Raw genomic sequence first — 26,430 nt, 5'->3', positions numbered from 1 at the left:
CTGCATCTCTCAATAATCTTGTTTTATGTATTAAAATGTGAAAATATACATATATATAAATATATAAATATATACGTACATATATATGTATAAAAAATAGTTTGTGGAATACATTGACATGTGTATTTCTATTTTTGTAAAATCAAATTTTAATTCCATAGATATAGCTATAATAATAATATACTATAATATACTATAATATAATATAAAAAAATATTTCAATTAGGAAATTTATGATCAATAAAAACAATTCTAATCTTTGAGATAATTAAAAATGAAGTAAATATTATTTTTAATTATTTATTTGTAAAGAGATAACAAGAGATACATTGATATATTTTTATCATTAACTTGATATATATATATATATAATATATATATATATATATATATATATATATATATATATCAAATGTATATTATATTAACATATCGAAATGTATTACAAATTCGACTCAACTGACAAGTTGAATTTCTTGTCTACCATCAGTGAATATCTGTAAAAATATGTATGTAAACTCTATTAAGTACATACTTGACAAAAATTTTTCAAAAATATTTTTATTTATATATTACCTATTATTAACAGCTACAAGAATATATATATATAACAAAGGATTACAATAATACAATTTTTATATTTAAATAACATTTTATATTTGAAAAAAATTTCTGAGAAAAATAATTAATGATACTTTTATTAACATTTATTTTTAGAAAATGTAAATATGTCTAAAAATATATGACATTGTCACATAAAGTTTTGCCATAAATAATCATTGGGATAATTCGGCTTGCAATATCGATGTGATAGATTGTAAAAGATTGGTCGGACGTCAAAATTTTATTTTATTACGCTCAATCGAGACGAGAGGAGCATAAACGACGTTGTCATCTGCGTCAGGCGCACAATTACTGTCGACGTTTTAAGCGTCGTCGTGTCGATGATAGCCAAAACGAGCATCCGGACATGGAAGAAAATAAGACGAAGTTATCAAGTTAAAAAAAAAACAAAAAAGAAAATTAAGAGGCTGTAGAAGAACGCGGTCTTGTTGGACGTTGATAATTGGTCTCTAAAATGAAATACAAAGGATGAAAGAATGCATGTTTAATTAAATCGAAAAAAATCAACGCGTATTTTATTATCACTTTTATTTTTTTAAATATACTGCATACATGGAAAGAACGGGTTTGTTGAAGTATCTATTAATTTAACTACAAATATAATTTTGTTGGAGTATTAAAATAATTATGTAGGAGCACTCAAGTTGGTTACTAGAATATTAAAATTTTTATAATATTGCTCATCATACTTGAGTATAGTATTTTACATAAATATGTTTATCAAAATTATTTTCACATCTGTATGTTTTCAATAAAATCATTCTTTCAGTATTATTTCGCGTTAAATGTATTTAGAATCATATCTCATATTTATGTTAATCATATCTCGTATTTATGTTAATCCATTATATATTTTTTAAATAAAATTAAAAACTTTTAGAGTTATGTTATAAAACTGTCAAATACATCACGTAATAGAAGTCTATATATTACAGTCTATATATTATACTTTTCAATAATTTTCTTTTTTTTTTGTAATTATAATAAATTCAATTTTGAATTAATTCATTCATCTTTATTGTGACTGTTAAACGTTAATATTTACGGATCACATAGTTTATTTTGAGTAACATATTAATTTTGTAAATTGCTGCTTATCATTTCTGACATAATCAATTTGACAAATAATCTTTGTCGTGAAGATATCTGCTGTTTCCGACACACATAGCTCACACGCTCGTCCGGCGCATCCTCCTTCCGAAAAGATCCACATTCCGACACGTCCATCCCTAAACATCGACCAACCCGGATAGTATATTTTTCCAGGAACAGCTGCATTGGCGCGAGCTGGGAGCCGAAAAAAAAACGATGCCGTGAACATCATATTGAGAAACAATTTCACGGGTACAAAAAAAAAGCGGGAAGAAAAGGTAAAAAAATAAGACAAATTTCGTGTCATAACTGACTGAGGGTGCAACGAACTAATGCCGGGTGGCATAGACATGGAACATTCTTTCACTGTCGCTGTGTTAATTGCCACTTTTATCCATAAAGCCGGTCGCTCACGAGTTCCGAGGACATTCAGAACGGTCTCGACTGAATCGATCGCAGATCCTACCCGGTCGCTTTGTGCGACTTGGTTGCATTGTGAGACTATCGACGTGCCTCCCTCTCCTTTTTCTTTTCCCTTCATCTCTTTTCATCTTCTTTCCTGCCTCTTGCACTAACCCCCTGGCGCTGCTCCTGGTCCCACTGTGCACCAGAATGCCTCCGACCTCACCAAACTAGACGCCGGACTGGTTTTTGCCCAATTTAGATCCCCCATTGTTCGGTCCGCGCTGGAACGAAAATAAAGGAACCACTAACCGCGTCCTATTCGCGTACGTTGCATAGGAAAACACCGGCAGTGCCAATGAGCACACTCGGCCTCGTGTCAAATTGGTGTACGTTGGCGAGATAGGTACAAGGTCACAAAAGTGAGTGCGGGCGAGTAATCCAAATGGGTTTTTTTACTTCACGAAATGAATTTTCTGCTCTACGCTGCGTACAGTATACGGATATATTTTTTATCGCACCTCAACTCGATGTGCTCACTGACGTTCTGCTTGGCTTTCCATTTTTCAAAGTGAAATACTAAGTTTTATATTTTTTAGCGTGATATTTTAGCAAATAACGCCATGTTTTAATTAGAAACGTGCGATTTTCAAAATTGCGCATTGCATTTTACGATTTTTCTTAAAAGTCGCAGTAATTGCGATATATTATTGTGATTTATATATATTATAATATATATTTGTTCAACTGTCCATTTTTGTTATATTAAAAATCTTTGATAAGTTCAGAATAGTGACAACTAAATAATAAAAAATAATTATTAGAACGCAACAAATACAAAAGCATTTTTTTAAATATAATAAAAAATCTCTATTAAAATTTGGAATGTTTTCAAAGAAAAAAATCCCTCTCAAAATAGAAAATTATATCAGTTCTTTTTTATTATGCGTTAATCGAATTGTTTGTATAGCAAATATTAATCTTAGGCGTGATTTTAAATTAGTATTGCGATTTTGTGCTAATGTTGTGTTTGATTAAAAGATACATATCACACTACGATTCAAGAAAATGAAAATCGCGGCGCTTGCGATGTATCGCAAAATATCTCAAGTTTAGTTGCTTGAGTCTTACAAATAATCCGCAAAAATTTATTTGCAACATGAAACAAAAATGCTAAAACATTATTTCAGCAAATCGATAAGAAGCTGAAGTGCATATCGATGTGTTCCCAGGACTATACAGTTAGTTCATTGTGGTGTCTCTGTCCCTCTCGAAATATTACGCCGAAATGCGATGAAAGAAGCTCTATGAGCAACCAGGTGTAGATGGCCTCCAGGTGTTTTTTAGTACAACGTCAAGGCAGTCTTACAACATTACCTTCTTGATTATTTTTATTTGAAAACATCTTGATATATTTTTACATTTAATCATTGCGGAAACTATTTCTTCGGCTATTTAGTTTATAATTGTAATAAATAAAATATTTGAAAATGATTTGTATCGATCAAGAATCATATACTTCTTTACTATTCTTTTCTATAGAGAATTTTTTAGAGTATACTAAGATTAATAATTATTTCTTCCATTTTCAATTGTCGATTAAATGGAAACGATAGACTCGAAGATTAAATAGAAAATGAATTCCATTCAAAAACAAAATATACATTAAATCCACATTCCCACTGTGTGCATTCTCAGAAACGATTTACAAGTAAAATGTGTGTTCTCCTTCTAAGTGGCTTGAATAATTTAATGAGAACCTATTGCAATAAAAAAATAGTTACTTTGTCGGTACACTGGGTCCTCATTATACAGCACGTAACGGAACTCAATTTCTCTCTCTATTTCTACAATCATCAGGTATTTTCTACGTGGAATGTGTTACGTATAGCGTCATCCGTTACTACGAAGATTAAAGAATTTACTATCTAATTTTCTTTGCTTTAATTATCCTACGAGACGTAACATTCTCAATAATGGCAAACTTCTCGTTGTGCTACTTGAAACAATAATAAAACTAAAAGGGGATCACGCAAAAATGAGCATTTTTAAAATTAATTATAATTAATATAAACTAATTTAAAGTTTTATGTAAGAATATATTACTTCTAGAATAGATAATTTCTTACAGCCGAATCTGTCATTGAAATATTTTCATTAGATTTGGTTTTTAAGGTTTAAACATACATATTTCAAATATATATAAATTTTATTGAAATAAAAAAACAAATTAGAAGGATTAAGCGTTTAATTTTTATTTTTTATATAAATTTGGATCGATTTCACATATTAGAATCCAGTAATCGCCTAGCATGTCTTCGTCCTAATACTGATAACATTATTTATCACTAAATTTTACTAGGAAAAACCGCCTTGCTCATCACATGTTGCATTCACATTATTTGGAAAAAAAACGCTATATCTTAAAAATTCGACATAAATATTTTATTCGATAAAATTTTTCTGGCAGATTAAAATTCAACGCTCCAAAATACGTTTAAAAAAGTTTCTTTTTCTTACACAAAAAAATTATTCAAAATTTATGAACTGTTATTTGCAAATATAATATCTTATTGATTGATAATAAGAAAAATCATAATAATGATACTAATAATTTATAAAGACAAGTAACAAAGAAATATCTTCTACTCGCTCTTATTTAGATTTTAATTGATTTGTCAATCGCCTTTCCAATTTGTAGCCGCAAGACAGTATGAAGTACAGTAGCTCGTTGGGCGACAATAATCATTGATTCATACGTCATCTGGTTGCAGTATGCGTCACTGCATTACTACACTTATAGAAACAGGCGGCGTTAGATGCATCACTGGTTTGTCACGCGGGATAATTCCGCGCAAGCTGCTCGAATAACCGAATGACGAGTATGAAAAGTCTCCTAATCATTAATGGATGCAGTGTTAGTCATTGAAAAATACAACAGTAATTTTCTTGACCATTTATAGTATGTTTTTAATGCGGACTAAAGAATTTGAGTTACACTGTTAAATTTACAATATTAATTAAATTATATCCAATTTGAATTATTTTTAATTATTCTTACATAGATCGCCACTGCTCTTATTTAACTAAAACAATAGAGTTAAACAAGAACTATTAAATTTGATCCAAATTTTATTTATTATTTACTAAGTGTATACGTTAATACGTATGCTGTTTGTTTTGAAATTAAGTAATTCAATCACATAAATAGGTTGATTAGATGTTGTATCTTTACCCACACGTGTATTAAAATTATGCTATTTTTAATATTTCTGTACAACATTTCTGCAAAATTACGTTTAAATATTTCACGTTAAAAAATAAAATATTGTTATTAATAATTATTCTTCAATTATAGTAGTCAACAAAACGAACGAAAGAAAAAAAACATTCAAGTCAGACTATCGACGAGAAATCAAATGTACATTTAGGTCAATCAATAACACGACGCATATCGAATTCTTTAACCCTATACCTTCGACGCAGAACGCCTTGCCCTTACCACTACGAATTCTGATCACGTATAGAGAGTACAACGACATACTTTCTTACGCCGGAAATTCGAACACAAGTGAAGCTAACAGAAATATCCAATTAAATGTTGAACCTATATCTTGCGCGTTTTGCTAGTGATTCTTTCACACTCGTGTCATAAAATGTACACTTTAGTATAAAAAAAGCGATCAAAGTGCTGCGGAATTCCAAGCTAAAGAAACATTCTATCATAAATTTCAAAAATTAACGAAGGTTTTCCTTTAATCTGCCGACATATTGGGCTCGTTAATAATAATCTGTTATTCTAAAAGGGATTGCAAGAATAATGCTGCATTTGATAAAGAAATGTTTAAAAAACGCAATAATTATACATGCTCGATTAAAAATAGCTTATAGTTTAGCAATCGAGTATTCTTCGTTATTTGTTCAAACAAATTGTTTACCACGATAAAGAATCAAAAAAATATTACATGCACATTGAATTAAAATACCACGATATAACAAAAAAAAAAGAAGATATCGATTTAAATACTATGATTCAAATAAAAAAAAGAAGATATCCGCCAATTCTATTACGTTCGCGATCAAGTTTTAACACTCCATTTTTTTATTTTCTCTATGTTCTCGTTATTTTATTACTTAGCTCGACAATAATCCAGTCAACACCAATTAAAAGTAACATAATATTAATGTTATAATTTCGCACTGAACAATGTAACTGTTGTACAACACCATGTATTATATTACATTCACATATTGTTGAGTGCGAAATTATAGCATTGATATTATGTTACTCTTACAATGTCGTGTCTACTAGAAAAATTCTGTTTCCAACGTTTTTGACACAGTACAGTCACGCTTAAACGTATGATTCGAAGATAGCTACAAAAGATAGCTACAGCCCTGACGTTAAATCGAGCCCTGCAAAGGGCCCGGCGATCGTCGGCCCCACTCCTGGGCCCAGACCCGTGCTGGAGCCTCTCTGCCCATTCCATTCCAGAGTCGTAGCCGTCTCTCGCGTGCATCGCCCGCCGGAGGAAGCATTCCATTCATGTCTCGAAGCGCGCAACACGCTCGTCGCAGCGCCGCGTGAGAAAGAGAAGGCCACGAAAGAGGGCCCCGCCGCGAGGAGAAGCGCAGGGTCCTCGCTACCTGGCGCCGCCTTCAGCGACGACGACGACGGGCCGTGATGACGGCCGTGATGACGATCGACGGGTTCGCCAGGAACGTCTGCCACCCGCCCTGCGGATCCGTCCAACGCCAAACACGTGGTCCTGCGTTATTGTCTCGCCGCCGCGCCGAGCGCATCCGGGGAATCCGGGGATGCAGTGAAGCTGCACTGGTGCGTTCTTCTTTTGTTTACCTTGCTTCTTTCTTTTTACATCGCTTTCTCGTCCTATGTGCGTCTCGCAAAATGTTACGTACCGTCGATCGCAGAGAAAATTCGTCAAACGTGATTAATCTTGATAAAAACGGTATAGTAGGAGTATTTTTTTTATATTGAATCTCAAAAGTTCCGTGCAAACATGAATCGCGGAGGTGTGAAGATAATACGTGTATTATCTCGCTTTTATTTCGAGATAGAATTGGGTGTCTGTAAATATAGCGGCTTGATTAAGAGGTTTATCACTAGTGTTTGTGCTACTGATAAAGACGAGTGGTTAGAATGGTAAAACATTTAGCGAGATGTCTGCCTTGTCGCGTCGGCGCCGCTAGAATGCCACGGGAATCTCGTATTCTCTATTTTCGAGTGGATAATGTCTCATTTCGCAGCGGAATTAATACAAATTTCATAACCTTTACCGGCAACGATGAAAAGTCTAATTCTTCTGTTAGCGGTTGAAAAACAGCAAATTTTTTATTGTTCCGGATTATATAAAAATCTGAAAAATTATATACTTGTCAAAGTTTCAATGTCGAATGTCTACCATCTCAAAAGTTGAATTGTATTTTACTTATTTTCTTTAGATTTAAATTTATTTATAAAAATTCATATAATAAATATCGATAATGATTTTTAAAGACCCTATTTGCGTGTAGAGGATTAAACTTTATTCGTATAGCATTAGCGGAGTGTAATTATGTAATGCAACAAGCAAAACAATAATCTTATTATTTTTCATGTCAAAATCATACATCAATACTGTCGCGTCGATAAAACCGTAATCGTAATATGACTCAGTCTGTGAATTATCTTTCGAATACCAAGCTACATATTCTGATTCCTATCATATCTGCTTTCTGCTTATTTAAAATCATTCACTGGCACTGGATCGCAGAGAACGGCGCTATTGTAAATAATCTTTATTTAGCAAAGCGGTCTGCGAAGGGTCGTAACCGACCGTCATCCCGACTCTTTTCGTCTTCAAAGCGCATAACCGCCGCGCATCCTCCGCATGCTAACGCGGCTGTTGAACTCCCCGGTCCCTCTTCACACACATACACACACACACACACACACACACACACATATATATATATATATGCACGTATATATATTTATTTAAAAGCAATAATTATATATATATATATATATATATATATATATATATAATTATCGCTTTTAAACTGTTCGACGCAACAGCCCCGTATATCGCTAATGTACAATATTTACATACATTCCGACGAGAGATATTCCATTCCAGAAGATCTTACGAGAGAGACATTTCAGTGCATCCTCCGTAGACTGTACATGCACTGTACAGGATTCCTCCCTTTCCTTTGATAGGACTCTCCCAAAAGCGCGACGAGATCCGGCGCGACGTAACGACAGACCTCCGATTTTTTTACAACGACGCGGATGTTGAAATAACGGGCGAGAGATCCTAGTTGTTCCGCGCGCGGTCGTCGAAACCGCCGCACTTCCTTTGCTTCCCGCCGTGGGTGATAGTGTCAGGCGCAGGATGACGAATGTGTAATGTCGCGTCGCTAATTTTCCCGGGAATATGCATGCGAGTTCGGCCAGCGTGACGATACCGAAGTCCCGTCTTGCGGTTATGGCGAACTGACAGTTTCTGATGGTTTAACGTGCCGTTAATGTCGCGATGGAATATAAAAATTATAATGAACGAGCGACTCTCACTTATTCCCACGTGGCAGGTTGAAAAGTAACATTGAAAAGAAATACTCGTTATTATTGTAGTCCCATCTAGACCAAATTTTATTTAGACAAACCCATAGTGCAGTGTACTTCATAATGTATGGCTTCAACTAATATAAGATCTATCTCGCAATTATTATTTACTGAAAATTATTCATTATACTATTCATTATACTTATAAGCTGTGACTCGGAAAACAATAATACATTAGACAATACTTTAGAAAATCACGATACTTTACAATCACTGGCAAACGTAAAGCGTTTCACGTTACCTGTGCATGTCTATAGACTAAATGCTAATATTTGCATGTACTCGGCAGAATTTTACCATCATTCGCGGAACAACAAGAATTACGAGATATTCATGATCCTAGAATGAATAAACATACATACATAAATCCCCGCGATAGTAATCGTTCTCTGTATTTATCGATAATCGACGTCGCATTACGATGGGAAAGTACTTTAATTTTGAATGGAATTTGCGGAAAAAATCAAATTATTAATTGTCAGAAAGTTGTTGACTTATATAATAACTTAATCACAATAAAGACTCCCGAAGTTTGAAAACCAATAATAAAAACATGTAGGCGTTAGAAGTGAAAACGCAGAAAACGATGCATAACGCCTACTTGTTTTATTATTGTATAATAACGTTGCTTAGATGAGACCATTTCAAAATGTAAATTAATATTTTTTTTTGTCTTTTGTCGTTGAATCGCACAGATGTACGTTTATCCGCAGATCTTTATTAATTAATTATTGCGAGAATTACGAAATGGTACAGGATGTTTTTTATTCAGTTCAATTCATTCCATGAGTAGCGTTACACTTATTATCAGACACCCTGTATATCCTGAGATATTGCATACATATTTCTTAATGTTAATTTCATTTTCATTAAAACACATTGCACCCTTCAATTAATATCAGGGTTGGGTAAGTTAACTTTTTTTTTTAACTAAGTTAAGTTAAAGTTAACAGCCTTAAAAATTTAACTTAATTAAAATGCAAGTTAATCCATAATAAAATTAATTGAATTAAAAGTTAAGACAGAGTTAATAAAAAAAGTAATTAAAAAGTTAAAAGTTAAATTTTCGAACAATCAAAAAAAAAAAGAAAAAGTTTGATTATTTTACATAATTTTTCCTTTCTCACAGCTTATTTATTAAAGAATCTGGTTGTTTTTTTTGTTCACAAATAACGACGATACAATATAAAATTACTCTCGCATTGTATCTAAAGATTGACTTCAAAAAAATCAAATTAAAAGTTAATAGTTACCGATAAAATGTAACTAAATTAAATTAAAAAGTTAAGAGTCTAAAATGCAACTAAGTTAAAATTAATTAACTTTTTAACTTTTTAACTTAACTTTTATCTTTTAACTCCCAACTCCTAACTTAGCACTCCCAACCCTGATTAATATATATATATTAGGTGTTGGAATTAATTCGTAGCGTTTTACAAGTGATGGGAAGTACTTTCATTAATGTATTTTTTAATGCTCATGTGAAATAAATAATATTCTTTCATTAAAAAACGCTACGAATTAATTCCAACACCTAATATATATATATATTATATATAAAATTTTCGAATTTTCATGATAAAAGAATACTGAGAATAATCGATAGACATTTGACAAATGGTTCGTTTTCCAGAACGTTTGTAATCTGCATTTCCGCGATCGTAAAATTGCATTTTCCCGGAAGAAAATCCGACATCATTCAACACGCTTGGATACCGTCCAAGAATCGCCTCCAACTAATACTTTAAACTTCAACCGAGTGACGTGTTACTCCGGGATAGCTCATTGAGCGTGATGAATCACATTCCTTTACCGTAGACAGGTACTACTACACATCGAAACATCATGCGTTTCCACGTATCTCTGAGAAATTGTAATCTTCCTCCGTTCATATAAATCCATGGCGTATCGCGTGCGCGATCATTCAGTAACTCGAACGAGCCACCGTATACATCGGCTCCAGCGCGGGCGCGCGTCTCGTCCTTCCGAAACACGATTCACGAGACCCTGGGTCTTCGAAACAGCGGCGTGCCTCCCTTTCTCTCCCAGCCAGCGCTTCCCAAACTGGGGTTCCGCGGGATGACGAAAAATTACACGTTCTCCGCCACTTGTAAAGCCTATTTAAACGACGCGCCGTCCGCTTTAGGGATCACTTACTGCGGCCATAAATATGTAAGTATATACGGGCGAATATCGACTCTGTTTGCTCTTCAGTATTATGAGTTTGTTTTCTCTTTCTCTCACTCTTTTTAGTCAGTTTTTTTACTTGTTTTGATTAGAACATAATGTAAGAAGAATGCAGTATTTAACAGAGGAATATATTTAAAAAAATAAATATTTTTCTAAAATTTATTAATATTAAATAAGTTTCAAACATGAGATTTATAAATGAAGTTCTTTTGTATATTTGAAGCTTACTTAATATTAATAATCTTTGGAAAATATTATTTTTCAAAAATAAAACGAAAGAGAATTTATTAATTTCTTCTGATGTAAATATTTTTACACATAAATTCTGGTAGATATCTAAATCTGGTAGATAAATAAGTTTTTATTGCTTTTACATATATATATATATATATTTATAATTAAATATATATATGCATAATATATATATATATAATTTTGTTGCTTATATAGTATTTTTTATCTACTTTATGTATTATTTATATCTACTTTATAATACGTATAAAATATGTATAGTGACAGTTTGACATAAATTAAAGATCCTGGATCGATCATGCGCAGGCTTCAACCGGTTTCCTACGCGTCAGTGTGAATTACAACCAAAATTACGATACTATTGATGTAACGAATACGTAACAATAATTACAAATTACCGATTAGATTTGGTGCCTATAATTCATTAACCGCGAAAGATTGAAAATATCGTCTCTATCGATTACACGAGTCCGCATTCACTCGCGAAAGGCGTATATCTATAAATAGCATCATGTGTCAACACAATTCTCCTCGTGTAATTCAAGGGAACAGAAATCTGCAACATTTAAATACATTTATCCTGATATTAAATTAAGCTCTTCAGAAAATTTAAACCGAGATATATATATGTATACCAAAGAGGGGACTCGATATCTTCCATTTTTCTAATATATTAATAATAAACTTTGTAAAAACTTAATATCTCAACAGTGCAAAATGACAGTCTGTACAATCAACGAAGAGTATAGCACTTACGAAATATTTTATTCAACTTGATTGGAACTAACAATAATCTTAGGATCGAGGTATCAACATAAAATCGTATCCACTCAAAGTACAAGTAAATTCAAAGCTTCAAAGTTCGAGTTATCTTCGCAGTTATCCCCTCTTTCCTTCCCTTGTTTTTTGGAACAACGGAGTGCGCTTATTCTTCGGTAATCCGATCTTGAGCTGGGAAATCGGACGGCAGCTGTAGAAAGAGAAAGAAAGAGAGAGAGAGACAGAGAGAGAGAGAGAGAGAGAGAGAGAAAGGCCACTGCATAGAAAACGCAGCCGCGAACAATCCCTTCGGAAACCGGCCAACCCGCTCGAGGGCCCGCCGTCAACTGATCGAATCCGTTGAGACCGGCGTGGCGAGACTCGGTTGTTCTACAGCCTGACCCACAAGCACAGTCTGTGTCGGATCTCATGCCGCCTGAACGCCGGATACAGCTTGACGATTCGTCGGCCGCGCGGCGACCATGGTTGTGAGTGGCGAACGGACTGATGTGTGCGTGACGTGTCGTCGCCTCCTGTGTGCAGCTCATAACCCCGTTGTGTCTCGCGCGAGTGCTTACGAGCGAGTGCGTACGCCGGGGCATTCGTTAATACCGTTTCCGGCGTGCGCCTGGGTCGTGCCGATATACAGTTTCGGTTGTGTTGTCTGTCTTTATTGTATCTCTCGCGCGCGGCGTCCATCTATCCATCCGTCCAACTTTTATCGTTCTCTGTCTTCTGCGTGCGCTCGTTATTATCTTCACCATCATCTTCATCTTCATCCTCTTCTTCTTCTTCTTCTTTTTCTTCTTCTTCTTCTGTGGAGTATAGACGCAGCGTCACGGGTTTCCGCTGTTTCGCTCCTCTCGCAGGAGGTCAGCACCTCAGCGTTGGTAGGTAGGTAAGTGCGGAATGCGGGACTTTGGGGTTGCTGGAACGTGAAAGAGGACTTTCAAGAGGAAAAGAGAAGGAGTAAGAAAAAGAGAAAGACAGATTGTGCTTCCCATTACCTCTCGAAAGAAGAGCTCACGGTGAAATATGAGCGGCCGGTTTCGGTAGTTTTCTTCTCTTTGCGTTGGCGGCCAACGCGGGGGATCCCACAGTGTACCTATCTCGCGTGTGAAGCCACCGGTACCGAAATTCGCGCAACGATTGGACGAGCTGATTCGTGGCGAATGTTCGCCAATCGCTTCTCCATGGGACTCCAATGAAAAATCGCGCATGAGAGTCGCAGAGATTTAAATGGGCTTTGTTGTTGATCTCGCTGAGGAACGGAAATTCAACAACGTCAAAAACGATCGGGATGTTCGTAGACTCTTCCTATTAGATCTCTAATAGGTAGTCACGATTTGAAATCATATTGATTAATAAGAACTTCAACGCATGGATATAGTACGACAGATTTCCTGCAGTGAGGAAGAATGTGATCTGTAAATGAAAGCATCGAAATGTTTTGTTTGTAAAATAAGATTTCTTTTGAATTGTATATTATAATTTTAGCTTTGATATCTAATTTCCAGTAAATATCAATTAACTGTAATAACATCATGTTATAATTAACAGTTACATCGTTAAATTAGATGTAAAATTATAATATTGATATTATGTTACTTTTAGTTAGTTTGTTTATTGATTTAGCTTTATGTATTTTTTTTGTATTTCTCAAAATATGAACAACTGGTGTATTCTCGGCGTTAAATATCATCAAACTCATTTATTTCATAAGTTTTCATATTTATTTTGCCGTATGTCATTTAAATGCGCAGAATTTTCAAAAGACGTAGGGATCGATCTATATTTAAAGTCTAAAAAATAATTTGCACTTCTCTCTTTCCTCACGCAAAGCGCATACGGTCTTCATTTATCACCGTATTTCGTAATATTCATCGTGAGAAATGCATTTCGATGAGATTACGGATAACATATCTGTGAAACGTAGGACGAGTATGTGAAATATTTCAACGTGTGTGAAGATTAGACAAGAAGCGACAGCTCGGGGTTGGTTTGCCCTACTCCTGCCGCCATTGTGCGTCCCTCTTGTTTACGAACGGTGTGCGTAGAGTAACGCGTAGAGAAACCATGTGACTGTAAACACGGAATATGTTTGGCTATGTTCAGATTCCCACCTAAGTCATTTAGATTTTATCCTTGTGTTTTATCGAATGTTAAATCGAATTTTAAGGATAAACTTGGGATACTCGGGTGAAAATCTGAACCCTTAGAGAAGTTAGATATCGTTTCACCGTATAGATAAATTTTCGAAAAGTTGTGTGCATTTTTATTATTCAAGAGGTGATTTAAAAGGAGCAATACATTAAAAAAATTAATATATTAATTAATGTGAATGAAAAAGAGCGAGAGAGAGAGATAAATTAATTTTACTAAATTATTAAAGAATTGAGTCAGACCATTCAAATATCAAAATTCGACGATTTATTTTCTTCACACATTATCATCTATTTTCTTAACACATTATTACGCGCATTTTACTCAACAATGAAACGCGTTTAGCGTAGAAGATAATTCTGTTAGTTAGCTCATTCCAACTCTAAATGAATAATTTATGCTGAGCAGTATTCCAAGAAGATCGCAACGTATCGCATTTATACTCATTCAAATCTACACATTCTGACACATAAGTGCAACACTTGCAGTTTTATATCTAAGAAATATGATGATTCTTCCACGATAAGGCGTCACTGAACTTACACATTTATAGATAACCTGTATATTTATATGAACTTTATACATCAGTCAATAATTATAAAACTTGATATACAAAATTATTCGTAACCAATAATTATCATCTACAAATCTTTCATTTATATATAAAAATTCTAAATATTCCAATGAATAGCTTAGAATAAAAATAAACTTTATTTGTTTTAAAAGTTTATTTGTTATTTTCTTAAAAGAAAATAATAAAATTAAATTTTACGTAAAATATTCAAATGTTTATGTATAATTTAAAAGTTAGTAAATCTATTAATAATAAAATATTATATTTTAAATATATTTATATTTTATTATATATAACAAATGTATCTGTTATATATAAAAAAAAATTATGAGTTAATTAAAAAACAAAGAATTTTTATGAATTAAAAATTTTTGTTGTAACCTTTTCTTACATAAATTACACCAATTACCTTTAAAAAATATATATTAATTTTAAAATCGTTGAACGAAAATCGTTAACAAAAATTATTTTCTAGAACGGATATTTTTATGGAAGATGGATCATATTCAGCTTCCTAGATACCGTCGAAGCGGTATACGATACTGAATATGCATACTCTCTTTACCCTCGATTTTTCGTTCTAGAAATAGAAGTGAATGAGAGCGTCGAGCAAGTGTTTGTTGTGTGAAAGACTTGAGTACATAGTAGTGTCAATTCTGCGGATAATCTAGAACCAGCGACGCCCTGTTTACTCAGTTCGGTAGTATAGCGTAGCAAACGAGGCCTCAGAATATCGTCAAAGATGTATTTTCAGCATCCTTAATTGAATAGGACGACGCGGCACTCATAAATTATTCGAATTTCTAATTAGACCGTCACAGCGTTCCTCCGCGGTGAAGTTTTCCCCGCACGAAGAACGGCATTTTTTGTCAATTTTATTGAGAGATAGAATGCCGATTATCCAAACTCAAACAACATTCCATTTGGTTTCCCAATATAATAATCATAATATACATGTTACAATGTCGTAATCTCTTTTTTTTATGAGACTTTCTGATATTTCAAAACTTGTAATTGACAAGTTGTTTATAACGTATTATTTTTCATCGAGAAAATCACTTCCTTAAAAAATGCAATTAAAAATGCTCCCTTATAAAATACAATTAAAAAAAAAAGATTTTATAATTATTACCATGAATGAATAATCAAGTAAACATTATGCGATCAATCACTAAAAATGAACTAACTTAATTTTGTAAAAAAAAAAAAATAAAAAATTGTTATAATTCAAAAAGAATGATTTAAAAAGAAATTGTCAAAATTGTCGCAACAAAAAGGTGATGATTTTAATTTTTAAAAGAAATTTTAACAAAAGAACAAAAATACTTGATTATGTTAAGAATTTTTTTTTTTTTTTGGACAATTTGATTAGTCAGCAATTTTTTCTTTGGTTGAAAAATAGTCTTTTCTTTTTTTTTTTTTTTTTGGAAAACTTAATTTTTCGGTTGTCACTTCTGAAGAGAGCGATATACTTATCGCATTTCAATATGATAAATAACATTTTCAATTTAAAAAGTATAACAATATTTTTGATACACAAAATGCATAACTCTGTGGCTCGAACTCACGAATTTATTTGAGTATTCATTTTGTGATAATACACATTTGTGATAATTTTTCTAATTGCAAGATTTAATTAAATCGTGCAATATTTTTATAATCAAAATTTTACATTTATATCAATTCTGTAATATATGAAAAATTAATCTTATGTACATTTTTATCTTTATTCTCGAAGTTGTAACGCGGATGCCCGGATTGAGATAAGATAATCGACGACTTGCATTTAGAGTGATTGACCTCTTTTGTGCATCTTAAAGTTAATAGATGCAATCTCGAGAACTTTAAGAAGATAATATACATTATTTTAATAAAACGCAATATTTGTCCTGTTTCGAGCTTAACATTGTTGCACCTATTCGGTCATGATGAATTAATGAGTGTAAACAGTGTATTTTAATCGTATGTAGCCGTTCATTCATCCAACGAAGATCTACGCGCGTTAATGCTCGACTTTGCAAACAATAATCATAAATGTGCCTTCAATTATGTTGCAATTGAGGCGACATATGATTTACGCGTTATTATGCTAGTTATACTACGCGCTACACAGTGCGTAAACAATCGTGACACGTGTAACTTTACGGAAGCCGCGGGGCAATAATTTTACGTCGTGCGACGTAAAATGTTAATAATTTTGTCGAGAGAAACCTAATGAATTAAACTCTAAATAATAAGAAATGATTTTCCTTTCTTAGAGATAATCTGATGTATAATAATTTAAAGAGAGTATTATCAGTGTTTACTTTTTTTTTTCTCGAAATATCCAAAAATTGAGGCGAGAGATTGAAGAAGTTTAAGCGACACTTTTCTAATAAACGCAATTTTTTAATATTCTTATTTATCAGAATTATTTTTTATATTATTTTTATTATATTTATTAGAGTTATTTTTTACTTTCTCTTTTTTTAATTACGCTTTTATATTATTTTCTTTCTTTTAATATTTATCTCAAAATATTTAAATGTTAATATTTTATTCCGAAATTTAAAATAAAATGCTGACATGTGGTATGTAAATCGAAATATTGCCTGCTTTTACATTTTTTTTTCAATTTTAGATGTATTTATACGGAACTCCACGCGCGTGTGTATCATCGAGTGTACTTCGTCGAGTAATATGATAAGAAGATTGAGTAACTCAACATTCCGACGTTCGAAAGTTCTTACGTTATCTAATTTGCCAGCGGAAGTTGTGTTTTTCCAACAATAAGACGAGCATTGCGTGATTTCACATCTCGAGTCTATATGTCAGTGTCTCGGTTTAGACGGTTAAGTCAAGATTCAGTTAAACATCTTTTTGTACTCCATTGAACATCCTCTTTCACGTACGGTTGTTTATCTAGCACGAAGACTTCTCGAGTTATCAGTTTTCCCGTGTCCCAACCGCTTATCTACTACGTCAACTTTGTTGGGCTATTTTCATCCGTTTTACGTGACACTTGATGTAACAATATATATATATATATATATATATATATATATATATATATATATATATACACATACAGAAGAATATTGTATTTTACCAAGGGATGCATGAGAACAGAAAAGTATTTAAAGACAATAAAAAAGAAAGATTTCTCAAAACGAAGGAAAGATGTCTATTATTCAACTAAAAATACTACCTAAAGAATATTACTTGTGGATTTTCACTAGTATACAATATTTTACAGCAAATAGCAACTTTTGGAAATCATGATGGATTTATTGAAAATTATGTGGAAAGTGTTGCAACAACAAATATCGTGATTTTGTTTGGTAAATTCTTTACAACGTAAAAAAAACGTAAAATATCGACCGAACGTTCTTAACAATCGTGTTCTTAATAATTTTAGAGACTTTATAAGAGAAACAAAATTACAGAATGCATAGTCTTTGCACGATCACCATCCAAGTTATCAACTTGAATTAATAAAAAATACATGATGACAGAATGAGTAATATTTCCTTTAGTCTCCCCTATGTGTTTCAAAATATGCAGAATGTGCAGACATATTATATATTTATAAGTGTATTGCATTATATATTACCAGCGAAAATAAGTTGTTGGCGCACCGTTGCATCTACTAATAGAAAGTGCAGTTTAGCAACATTTAAGAAAAAATACACATTTAAGAAGATGGGGGCATATTACTTAGTCTCTTTTATAATTACTTTTCGTTCATTTCTAATAAAAATAAATGAAAAGTAATTATAAAAACAGACTAAGTAATATGCTTCCATCTTCTTGAAATGTGTGTTTTTTTTTTCTTAAATGTTGCTAAACTACACTTCATCGACTTCACTGTTTCTTCTTCTTGGTGTCTAACGAAACCATATAGAAACATCTGCCTCTTCCAGGAAGGTGGTCTCGAGATAATGCCGTATGGAAACGCGTTCTGTACATACAAAGTTGTTGGTCGCCTCCAGAACGAGGACATGTTTTTCTCCAGTTCCCTGACTCGCTCATATATTTCCCTTTTTTTCTCTTTCTTCGTTTCTTTCATTTTGCGACGTATCTCGCCCGGAATTTTTCCACAATGCACCCCATTAAAATTTACGCCTACGAACATCCCGTTTTGTTCCGTTTTTTCCTCGCAATGTCGGACATTGCGAATAAAAAAATTTCTTGCGATATAAAAGTCAGTTTCTTTCGTTCATTCGTTCATTCACTTCTTCCTTCCTTCCTCTGGTCGGCTTTTCTAGTTAGAATTTCTTATCGTAAGAGGAAGTTGATAGAAGAATTTAATCAAAACCGTGAGAGTACATCCGTTTGCAAAGCATTCTCCTCCAAAAGTACACGGAAAAAACGATTTTACTAAAGTATCTAAAAATTTAAGTATAGATACAGATCTAAAAATAATTTTGTTGGACCATTAAAATAATTATTAGAAAACTCATGACGAGCAATGCCGTAAGGTTTTTTTTGATCCTACATAATTATTTTGATAATCCAATAAAATTATTTTTACATTTGTACTGTCTAAATTTTTAAATACTTTTCAAATATTTCAGCACAACCATTCTTTTCGTATATTAATATTCGACGTTATGTCTGTGTTAACATAATACAGCAAAAATATTTTACTAATACAATCATTATTTGATTAAACGTAAAAGTTTAAGGATTTTTATTCGTAACATAAAAGAATGTATTTTGATATTAAATCAAATAACGTTGGATTATCTGTACCCTGTCGACTTTTCCCACAACTAACATCTAACGGCGGCCATGTGTCACAAAGAAATTACGAAGTGATAACAGTATAGTTTATTATTTCCTCTGAATGAAGGCGAGTGCCTTTTTTCGGCATCCGGCTATTCAAATCATTTGAATTATGCCATATGGATCTTTTCTATCGTAATTTCATATCTCTTTGGCCTAATATCTCCAGCTTCCTCTTTTATTCAACTCATCATCACGAATCTTCCGTATGGAAACAACAAAATTCACGCATTCGTGTCAAGTGTGAGATCATCGCATCATTCATAATCAATAGTTTACAGTTTACAAAACTTGTTAGTGAGATCTATTGTGTTTTGAATAAAAAAAAATAGCTTGCCATTAGATGTCGGAAATAACCCATATATTACAGATCAATTTAGCAATATTGTAAAGTTCCAGTAATATTGTAATAATATTGCAACGTTGCAGCAAATTTCTGCATAGAAAGGATGATTTTGCTGAAGCATCTAAAAATTTAGCTATATTTCAAAATAATTTTGTTGGACCATCAAAATAATTACGTAAGAAATTCAAACATGATAAGCAACGCAAACAATTTTGTCATTTTTACCATCGATTTGAGTATTCTACATAATTATTTTGATAGTTCGACAAAATCTATTTTCATATTTATGTGTATCTAAATTTTTAGATTTTTAGCAAAACCATTCTTTCCGTAGAAGATTCGTAATGAAAACGGCTTAATAATCCAATGAGATACGACTAATATATATTTTTTCTTCTTTTGTGGAATTTCACTCTTGAAGTGACACTACCACGGTTTGACATATTTATTTCACAATCAATTACTATCGCTGGATCCGGCGAAGAAAACAAAGGGCAAGGACCCCTGGTGGGGTTTAGGACTTCCCTTGCGCGCGCGTTCACAAGATGTTCCGGAAAGCCGACGATGAGGCCAGTATAGCGGGCTATTATACGAGCGCAGGTGTCGGTGCAGATGTCGCATAGCAGACGGCTTGCCATGATCGCACGTCCTGCTTGTGGTACCGTCTCGAAATTTTAATAAAACGCAAGCAAAAGAGAGAAACGAGCCGGTCCCGTGTATCTGCTTTACGACGCGAACCCGTGTATCGCAAGCGCGACTGTACAAACACTCATGCACGCGCCACGATATCCGTGCTGTGCATCTCGTCCCCTTGCGTATTTTTCGCAATAAATCTTGATATCAATCTGTCAAGGAGCTCATAGATAATCATCAGCGAGCGGAAGTAAAACTCGTTACTTAGATTCGGATTTAGCTATTAGTTATCGCTCATTATTATTATTATTTATAATTCGCATTGAAAATCTTGATGAAAATTTTTCTTAAAATTGTTTATGTTTTATATAATTTTTCAGAATTTTGCTGTAAATTTCAGAATTTTCTAAGTATTTTATAATTTTTTAAAAAAATTTCTCAAAGTTTTTTATACAAATTGAAACACTTTTGAAGTGCCGAGAAAGTCTACATCTTTTCTATAGAATTTCACATATATATATATATATAATTCTAAGAAAAAACATAAACTTTTTTAGTATTTCTGAAAAAGTATTCCAATTCGAATAAAAACTCTGAGAAAAAATCTTTAATCTACATTATTTATTTACATTATTTTTAGTTTTATAAATATAACTTTAAATTTCTGTGTGCAAAAATAATATATTCTTATTTTAACACAAAATTCTTTGAAGATACCTTAGAAATATTACTCTTGAAATTAAAACATGTTAAGGTTTTCTCATTTCCTTTTCCAAGAAATTATTATATTTTCTTACTTCTTATTTCTGTCAATAATAAGAACAAATTTTATTTCAGGTAGAAGTCGAGATGTTGTGATGGCTGGTAGGTCACGACGTTCGAGCACAGAGCTCGAACCGGATTTATCGACACCAACTGCCTCGAAAAGGCCCAAGCAATCCGATTCGTCTGAAGAAAAGCACCTAACAAAAGTGGAAAGTACTGAGACATCGAGCACGAGTGAGATACCTGCACAGACAGAGATCATTTCGGAAGGAGATAAACAACTTTCAGATGTTACAGAGATCTCTGCACAGACAGAGATCGTTTCGGAAGGAGATAAACAACTTTCAGATGTTACAGAGATCTCTGCACAATCAGAGATCGTTTCGGAAGGAGATAAACAACTTTCAGATGTTACAGAACAGGCAACAACATCGAAGCAATCGGTTTTAATCAGTGAAACATCTTCGGAATCGACTAAACAATCGTCTCAAACGGATCCGGATCTCCCCAAACAAAAGAGTGATATCGCATCGACCTCAACGGAAGCGATCCCGAGTACATCAAGAGAAGAGCAGCTCAAGACGTTAAAATCCGTTGTAATGAAGTACAGCGATCAAGGTGAGCTCTCTGCTCCTTCCGGAAGAAGATCAGAAGAGACGACGATACAAAGTTTCTCGCTGCGTGAACGAGCGTCGTTCGAGAATTTGTCCGTTATCGGGAATGGCGCTTACGGGACTGTGTACAAAGCTACAGATAAGAATAGTGGTCAAACCGTAGCGCTTAAGAGAGTCAGGATACCTTTGACGGAGGATGGTCTGCCTACGTCCACAGTAAGGGAAATTGCTGCCTTGAAGTCGCTCGAACAATACGAGCACCCACATATTGTAAGTACCTTTTAATCAAAATATAATTTCCATTATCGATTACGTACTATATATGTACATATATATACTGGTCTTCAATATTTTACATTTCGTTATAAACTATCATAAATAGAATCTTTTATTTATTAATTAATACTATATGTATTACTATTGTAGATATAAGTATATATTTTATATATTTGCTCTTCGTTATCCAGGTCAGATTATTGGATATCTGCCAAGGAGGAGATTATCTTGATGTATCATCAGGTGATGGTACATTCGAAAGACCGGAACATGATATCACTTTTTGGTTAGTGTTCGAACACGTAGAAAGAGATCTCGCTTCATACATAGCTAATTATCGGAATAGCTCGCCCCGATCAAGCATCCCACCGTATCTTGTGAGGCAAATGTTAAAAGAGATACTCTGTGGAGTGGAGTTTCTACACAGCCACAGAATAATACACAGGGACTTGAAGCCACAGAATCTTCTAGTAACGCGGGAAGGGAGAATCAAAATCGCGGATTTTGGTCTAGCCAAGACGTATGGTTTTGAAATGAGATTAACTTCCGTGGTACGTGTTAGATATTAAGTATTACAAATACATTTCTTCTCAATCACAAATATTGTTATTACTATTGTCATTGTTTGATCATTATTTATTTATGTTTATATATATATATATATATATATATTTATAAACTTTATTTTTAACTATATCATTTTTTAAATATTATTAAATAAGTAATAATTAGACTGCGGATATTTATGCAAAATACTTACTAACAAATACTAACTGAATATTTTGCATAAAATGCATATTTTGCATAAATTGCGTATTTACAGATAATAATCTCAACCTTTTTACTTTATTTTTTAATAACTCTGTAATGAACAACGATCGACTGCTAAAACTGTCCGATGATTAATATTCAGTTAAATATTTTGCATAAATATCTGCAGTCTAACGATAATATATCAATGCATATGATTCAAAGAATAAATAACGTATCAAAAATAATAATAATCGCTTCACTTTCATATTGTACATTAAGGTATGCCGGATAAATTAACGTAAATATTATAAATTTATTTCGCAAAATGTTAGATTGTTACATTTACTGTTAATAACTTAATTACGCAAGGTGTAAAAGTAAGAGATATGTATAATAATTACTATTTAAGCTACTTTTTATGATTCTGTATCATTTAATATCGTAATTAAGAAAATCTTATGATATTCTGTCTAGGTTGTAACCCAATGGTATCGAGCACCCGAAGTACTTTTAGGATGTTCTTATGCTACTCCTGTAGATGTTTGGTCTGTCGGATGCATACTAGCAGAACTTTGCAAATTGGAACCGTTATTCCCAGGTACCAGTGAAGGTGATCAACTGGACAGGATTTTCCAGTGAGTTATACTTTTGGTTTTCTGTTTTCAGAATAAACTTTGTAATACTCTTAATATTTCTTTATGCTATATATATTTTTTTTTTTGGCTCTTTTATTTTAGAGTTTTGGGTACTCCGTCACAGGAAGAATGGCCGGAGAATGTATCTCTCAATTGGAATGCTTTTCCAAACAGACTTCCGAGACCTCTCAGTCTAATAGTACCAGATCTCAATGAAGATGGATTAGACTTAATAAAGAACATGCTCATGTTTGATCCTCATAGTCGTATAACTGCAGCTCAAGCCGTAAGACACCGATACTTTTCCGAGGAGGGCGTACAATGACTATTCCGTAAATTATCTAGACTTATTGCTGGATTATATATATAACTGGCAAACTCAGACTGACGTATTATATTCAGGAATAGAAGTATATACGTGTATACATATATAAGTATATGCGACATTTAAGCGTAGTACAGTATGAATATTATTACATATATAGAATATTAGTACATATATAGAATTACTAATAACGTTGATTATATATTAAATATCTAATTCGAGTATTAACAACTGTGCGTATAAATGATATAATACTATAAATTCAATTAGCACCTAAATTTGTTGCGTCGTATTAAATAGTAGTCATTATACATATTCCTTACTTTTACACCTTGCGTAATTAAGTTATTAACAGTAAATGTAACAATCTAACATTTTGCGAAATAAGTTTATAATATTTACGTTAATTTATCCTAGGCATACCTTAATGTACAATATGAAAGTGAAGCGATTATTATTATTTTTGATATGTTATTTATTTACTGTCTAATGTCTCAATGTTTCAGTCAATCGTCTTTTTATAATAACGTCATGAATTACACTTCTGATTAACTTTTTTTTTATTTCACAGCAGTTATCACTTAATGATTAATAGTTTAATTGTATGCACGACATTTACATTATATTATATAAGATATGCGTAGTTACGGCAAATCCTATTAGAGATACGAAAGCTAATACATAGCTAACTTAGCTTTGATTTAATGCGAAATTAATGTAATTCAAGATAACACTATGTATATTTTTTATAAGTAGAATTATTTTTCTAAGACTGGGGCCTTTGCGACCCATTAGGAATACAGGAATGATTTAAAGATCTTCCAGAGAAAACCAGAAAGCGCACTGCCATACTTTGCATGTACCATGAACCATTGCAATCATTAATAGCGTATTTTTAATAATGTACAATACTGACAATACGTGTATAAAGCAATAAGTGACAATATTTATGTGCCTCTTAGAGTCCATTGTTGTATTAAGACTTCGAAAATAGAATAATCGCATTATTAAGAGAAGACTGTCTTATGAAATAAAAGTTTTATAGTTTTACATGCAAGATTCTGTCTCGCAAGTAATCTCCTCGATGTATCCATCAGCAAACCTTTTGATTTTTTACAATCGTAATGAATACAGAAAGCAGTTTGTTGAAACAAGAAAATGTTCCGATCCGGCAAGTATTCTGGTACATATACCTTTGAAATAATTATTGGATTTATTTCCCCTAGAAAATACAATAAAAATTTACAGAATAAATGAACAATTCCGATTGGAATCCATTCCGAATATGTGATCTATTTCTGACTTTTCAACAATTGTCGAATTTGAAATTCGCGCTTCGATATCTCGATCGTGGCTGCATTGACACGTACGTCGCGACCTTCGGATTGTAATAATGGAATTCAGAGATAAATAAAGCATCGAAACGCGCATGTAATGTACAGTTAACGATATCCGCTTTACAGATTATTGTAGTTGCGACGACGTCACCGACTTTTGACATGAGGTTGCTTTCGAATCTCGTCGTAAATGCATACAAACATCTGACAATAGGTGGCAACCTGCCAGTCTGTTCTGCTAGTTTAAGGAAAATGGCGACTGAGGTGGAGAAGGCACAGTCGGCTGTGCCAAAAGCTGATACGATATTTGGAAAAATATTACGTAAAGAAATCCCGTGCAACTTTATTTACGAGGACAGCCAGGTAAAATTATGACATAACACACAAAATTGTATGTTTGTGTTGAATTACATAGCAAATTCGACCTACCGGCGTTACTTGAACTTTGCATCAGACTTGTTATTGAAAATATTATATATTATTTTTTGCGCGATATTGCTTACCATAACATAAAAAGTATGGCTAAAATGTTTGAATGTGTTTGTAAGCATTAAAATAAATTTACATTATCTCCTATGTATTGCGTTTACTTTTCTATGTACAGCAGAAATTTCATCTAATTATCTGAAATGATTTGTATGTTTATTTATTTTCATCTATATGATTATTATATAACCACTTGTTCCAGTCTACTGAGTTGCATAGAAACTATTAGTTGACTCTTGTTATATCAGAAAACTTAAGAATTAGAATAAATATAGATATAGAGAGGAAATTAATTTTTATATTTTTTTTATTAGTTTTATATATTTTTTTATTTTTTTTTATTTTTTATATTATATAGTGATAGTTTGATTTGGATTAAATAATGTATTGTTTTTATGCGAAATGCGCTAATATTAATTTATTGAATATATTTCTGATTTGATAGTGCGTCGCATTTGATGATATAAATGCTCAAGCACCAGTACACTTTCTGGTGATTCCACGAAAGCCAATTTCGCAACTCTCCAAAGCTCAAGATGAAGATGAACCTTTGCTTGGTCACCTGATGAATGTCGCTCATAAAGTAGCACAGCAAAAAGGTTTGACGAATGGGTTTCGTTTAGTCATCAACGATGGAAAACATGGTGCACAGTCAGTGTATCATTTGCATCTACATGTTCTTGGCGGTCGGCAGTTGCAGTGGCCTCCTGGCTAACATATTTATACATTTAAATGTATAAACCTTGATTTTCATTATGAAGTCTTTACTTTCTGTGAATAAAGTGTTGAAAGTATATGGTTGAAGGGCA

General features: G+C 32.9%; 2 protein-coding genes and 1 long non-coding RNA gene across 6 annotated transcripts; 2 read left to right on the top strand and 1 right to left on the bottom strand.

The window, feature by feature from the left end:
* Positions 1–1,583: 1,583 nt before the first annotated feature.
* Positions 1,584–10,274, bottom strand: LOC147909810 (uncharacterized). Its single transcript, XR_015545108.1, has 2 exons — positions 8,232–10,274; positions 1,584–2,402 (listed from the first exon to the last, which is right to left on the bottom strand). It is a non-coding gene; the product is annotated as an uncharacterized LOC147909810 (long non-coding RNA).
* Positions 6,607–24,855, top strand: LOC105153633 (cyclin-dependent kinase 4). 4 transcript variants are annotated; one of them, XM_011068595.2, is made up of 5 exons: positions 6,607–6,955; positions 21,268–22,079; positions 22,277–22,636; positions 23,313–23,473; positions 23,576–24,855. In XM_011068595.2, the coding sequence occupies exons 2-5, from the start codon at positions 21,288–21,290 to the stop codon at positions 23,796–23,798; spliced, it is 1,536 nt and encodes a 511-aa protein (XP_011066897.2). In that variant the 5' UTR covers positions 6,607–6,955; positions 21,268–21,287; the 3' UTR covers positions 23,799–24,855. The 4 variants fall into 4 exon arrangements, with proteins under 4 accessions (XP_011066897.2, XP_011066899.2, XP_087262334.1 ...); XM_011068597.2 differs by lacking the exon at positions 6,607–6,955 and adding an exon at positions 10,649–10,918; XM_087406208.1 differs by lacking the exon at positions 6,607–6,955 and adding an exon at positions 12,431–12,845 and having other exon boundaries at positions 21,272–22,079.
* Positions 24,856–25,142: 287 nt separating this feature from the next.
* HINT1 (histidine triad nucleotide binding protein 1) lies at positions 25,143–26,415 on the top strand. Its single transcript, XM_011068586.2, has 2 exons — positions 25,143–25,498; positions 26,067–26,415. The coding sequence occupies exons 1-2, from the start codon at positions 25,298–25,300 to the stop codon at positions 26,334–26,336; spliced, it is 471 nt and encodes a 156-aa protein (XP_011066888.1). The 5' UTR covers positions 25,143–25,297; the 3' UTR covers positions 26,337–26,415.
* Positions 26,416–26,430: the final 15 nt, after the last annotated feature.

The sequence above is a fragment of the Acromyrmex echinatior genome, chromosome 5, assembly GCF_024713525.1.
Source record: "Acromyrmex echinatior isolate Ae372 chromosome 5, ASM2471352v2, whole genome shotgun sequence".
In the NCBI taxonomy this organism is placed as follows: Eukaryota; Metazoa; Arthropoda; class Insecta; order Hymenoptera; family Formicidae; genus Acromyrmex; species Acromyrmex echinatior.
Note: the sequence above shows the minus strand (reverse complement) of the source record. Positions and strands in the feature narration are given on the sequence as shown.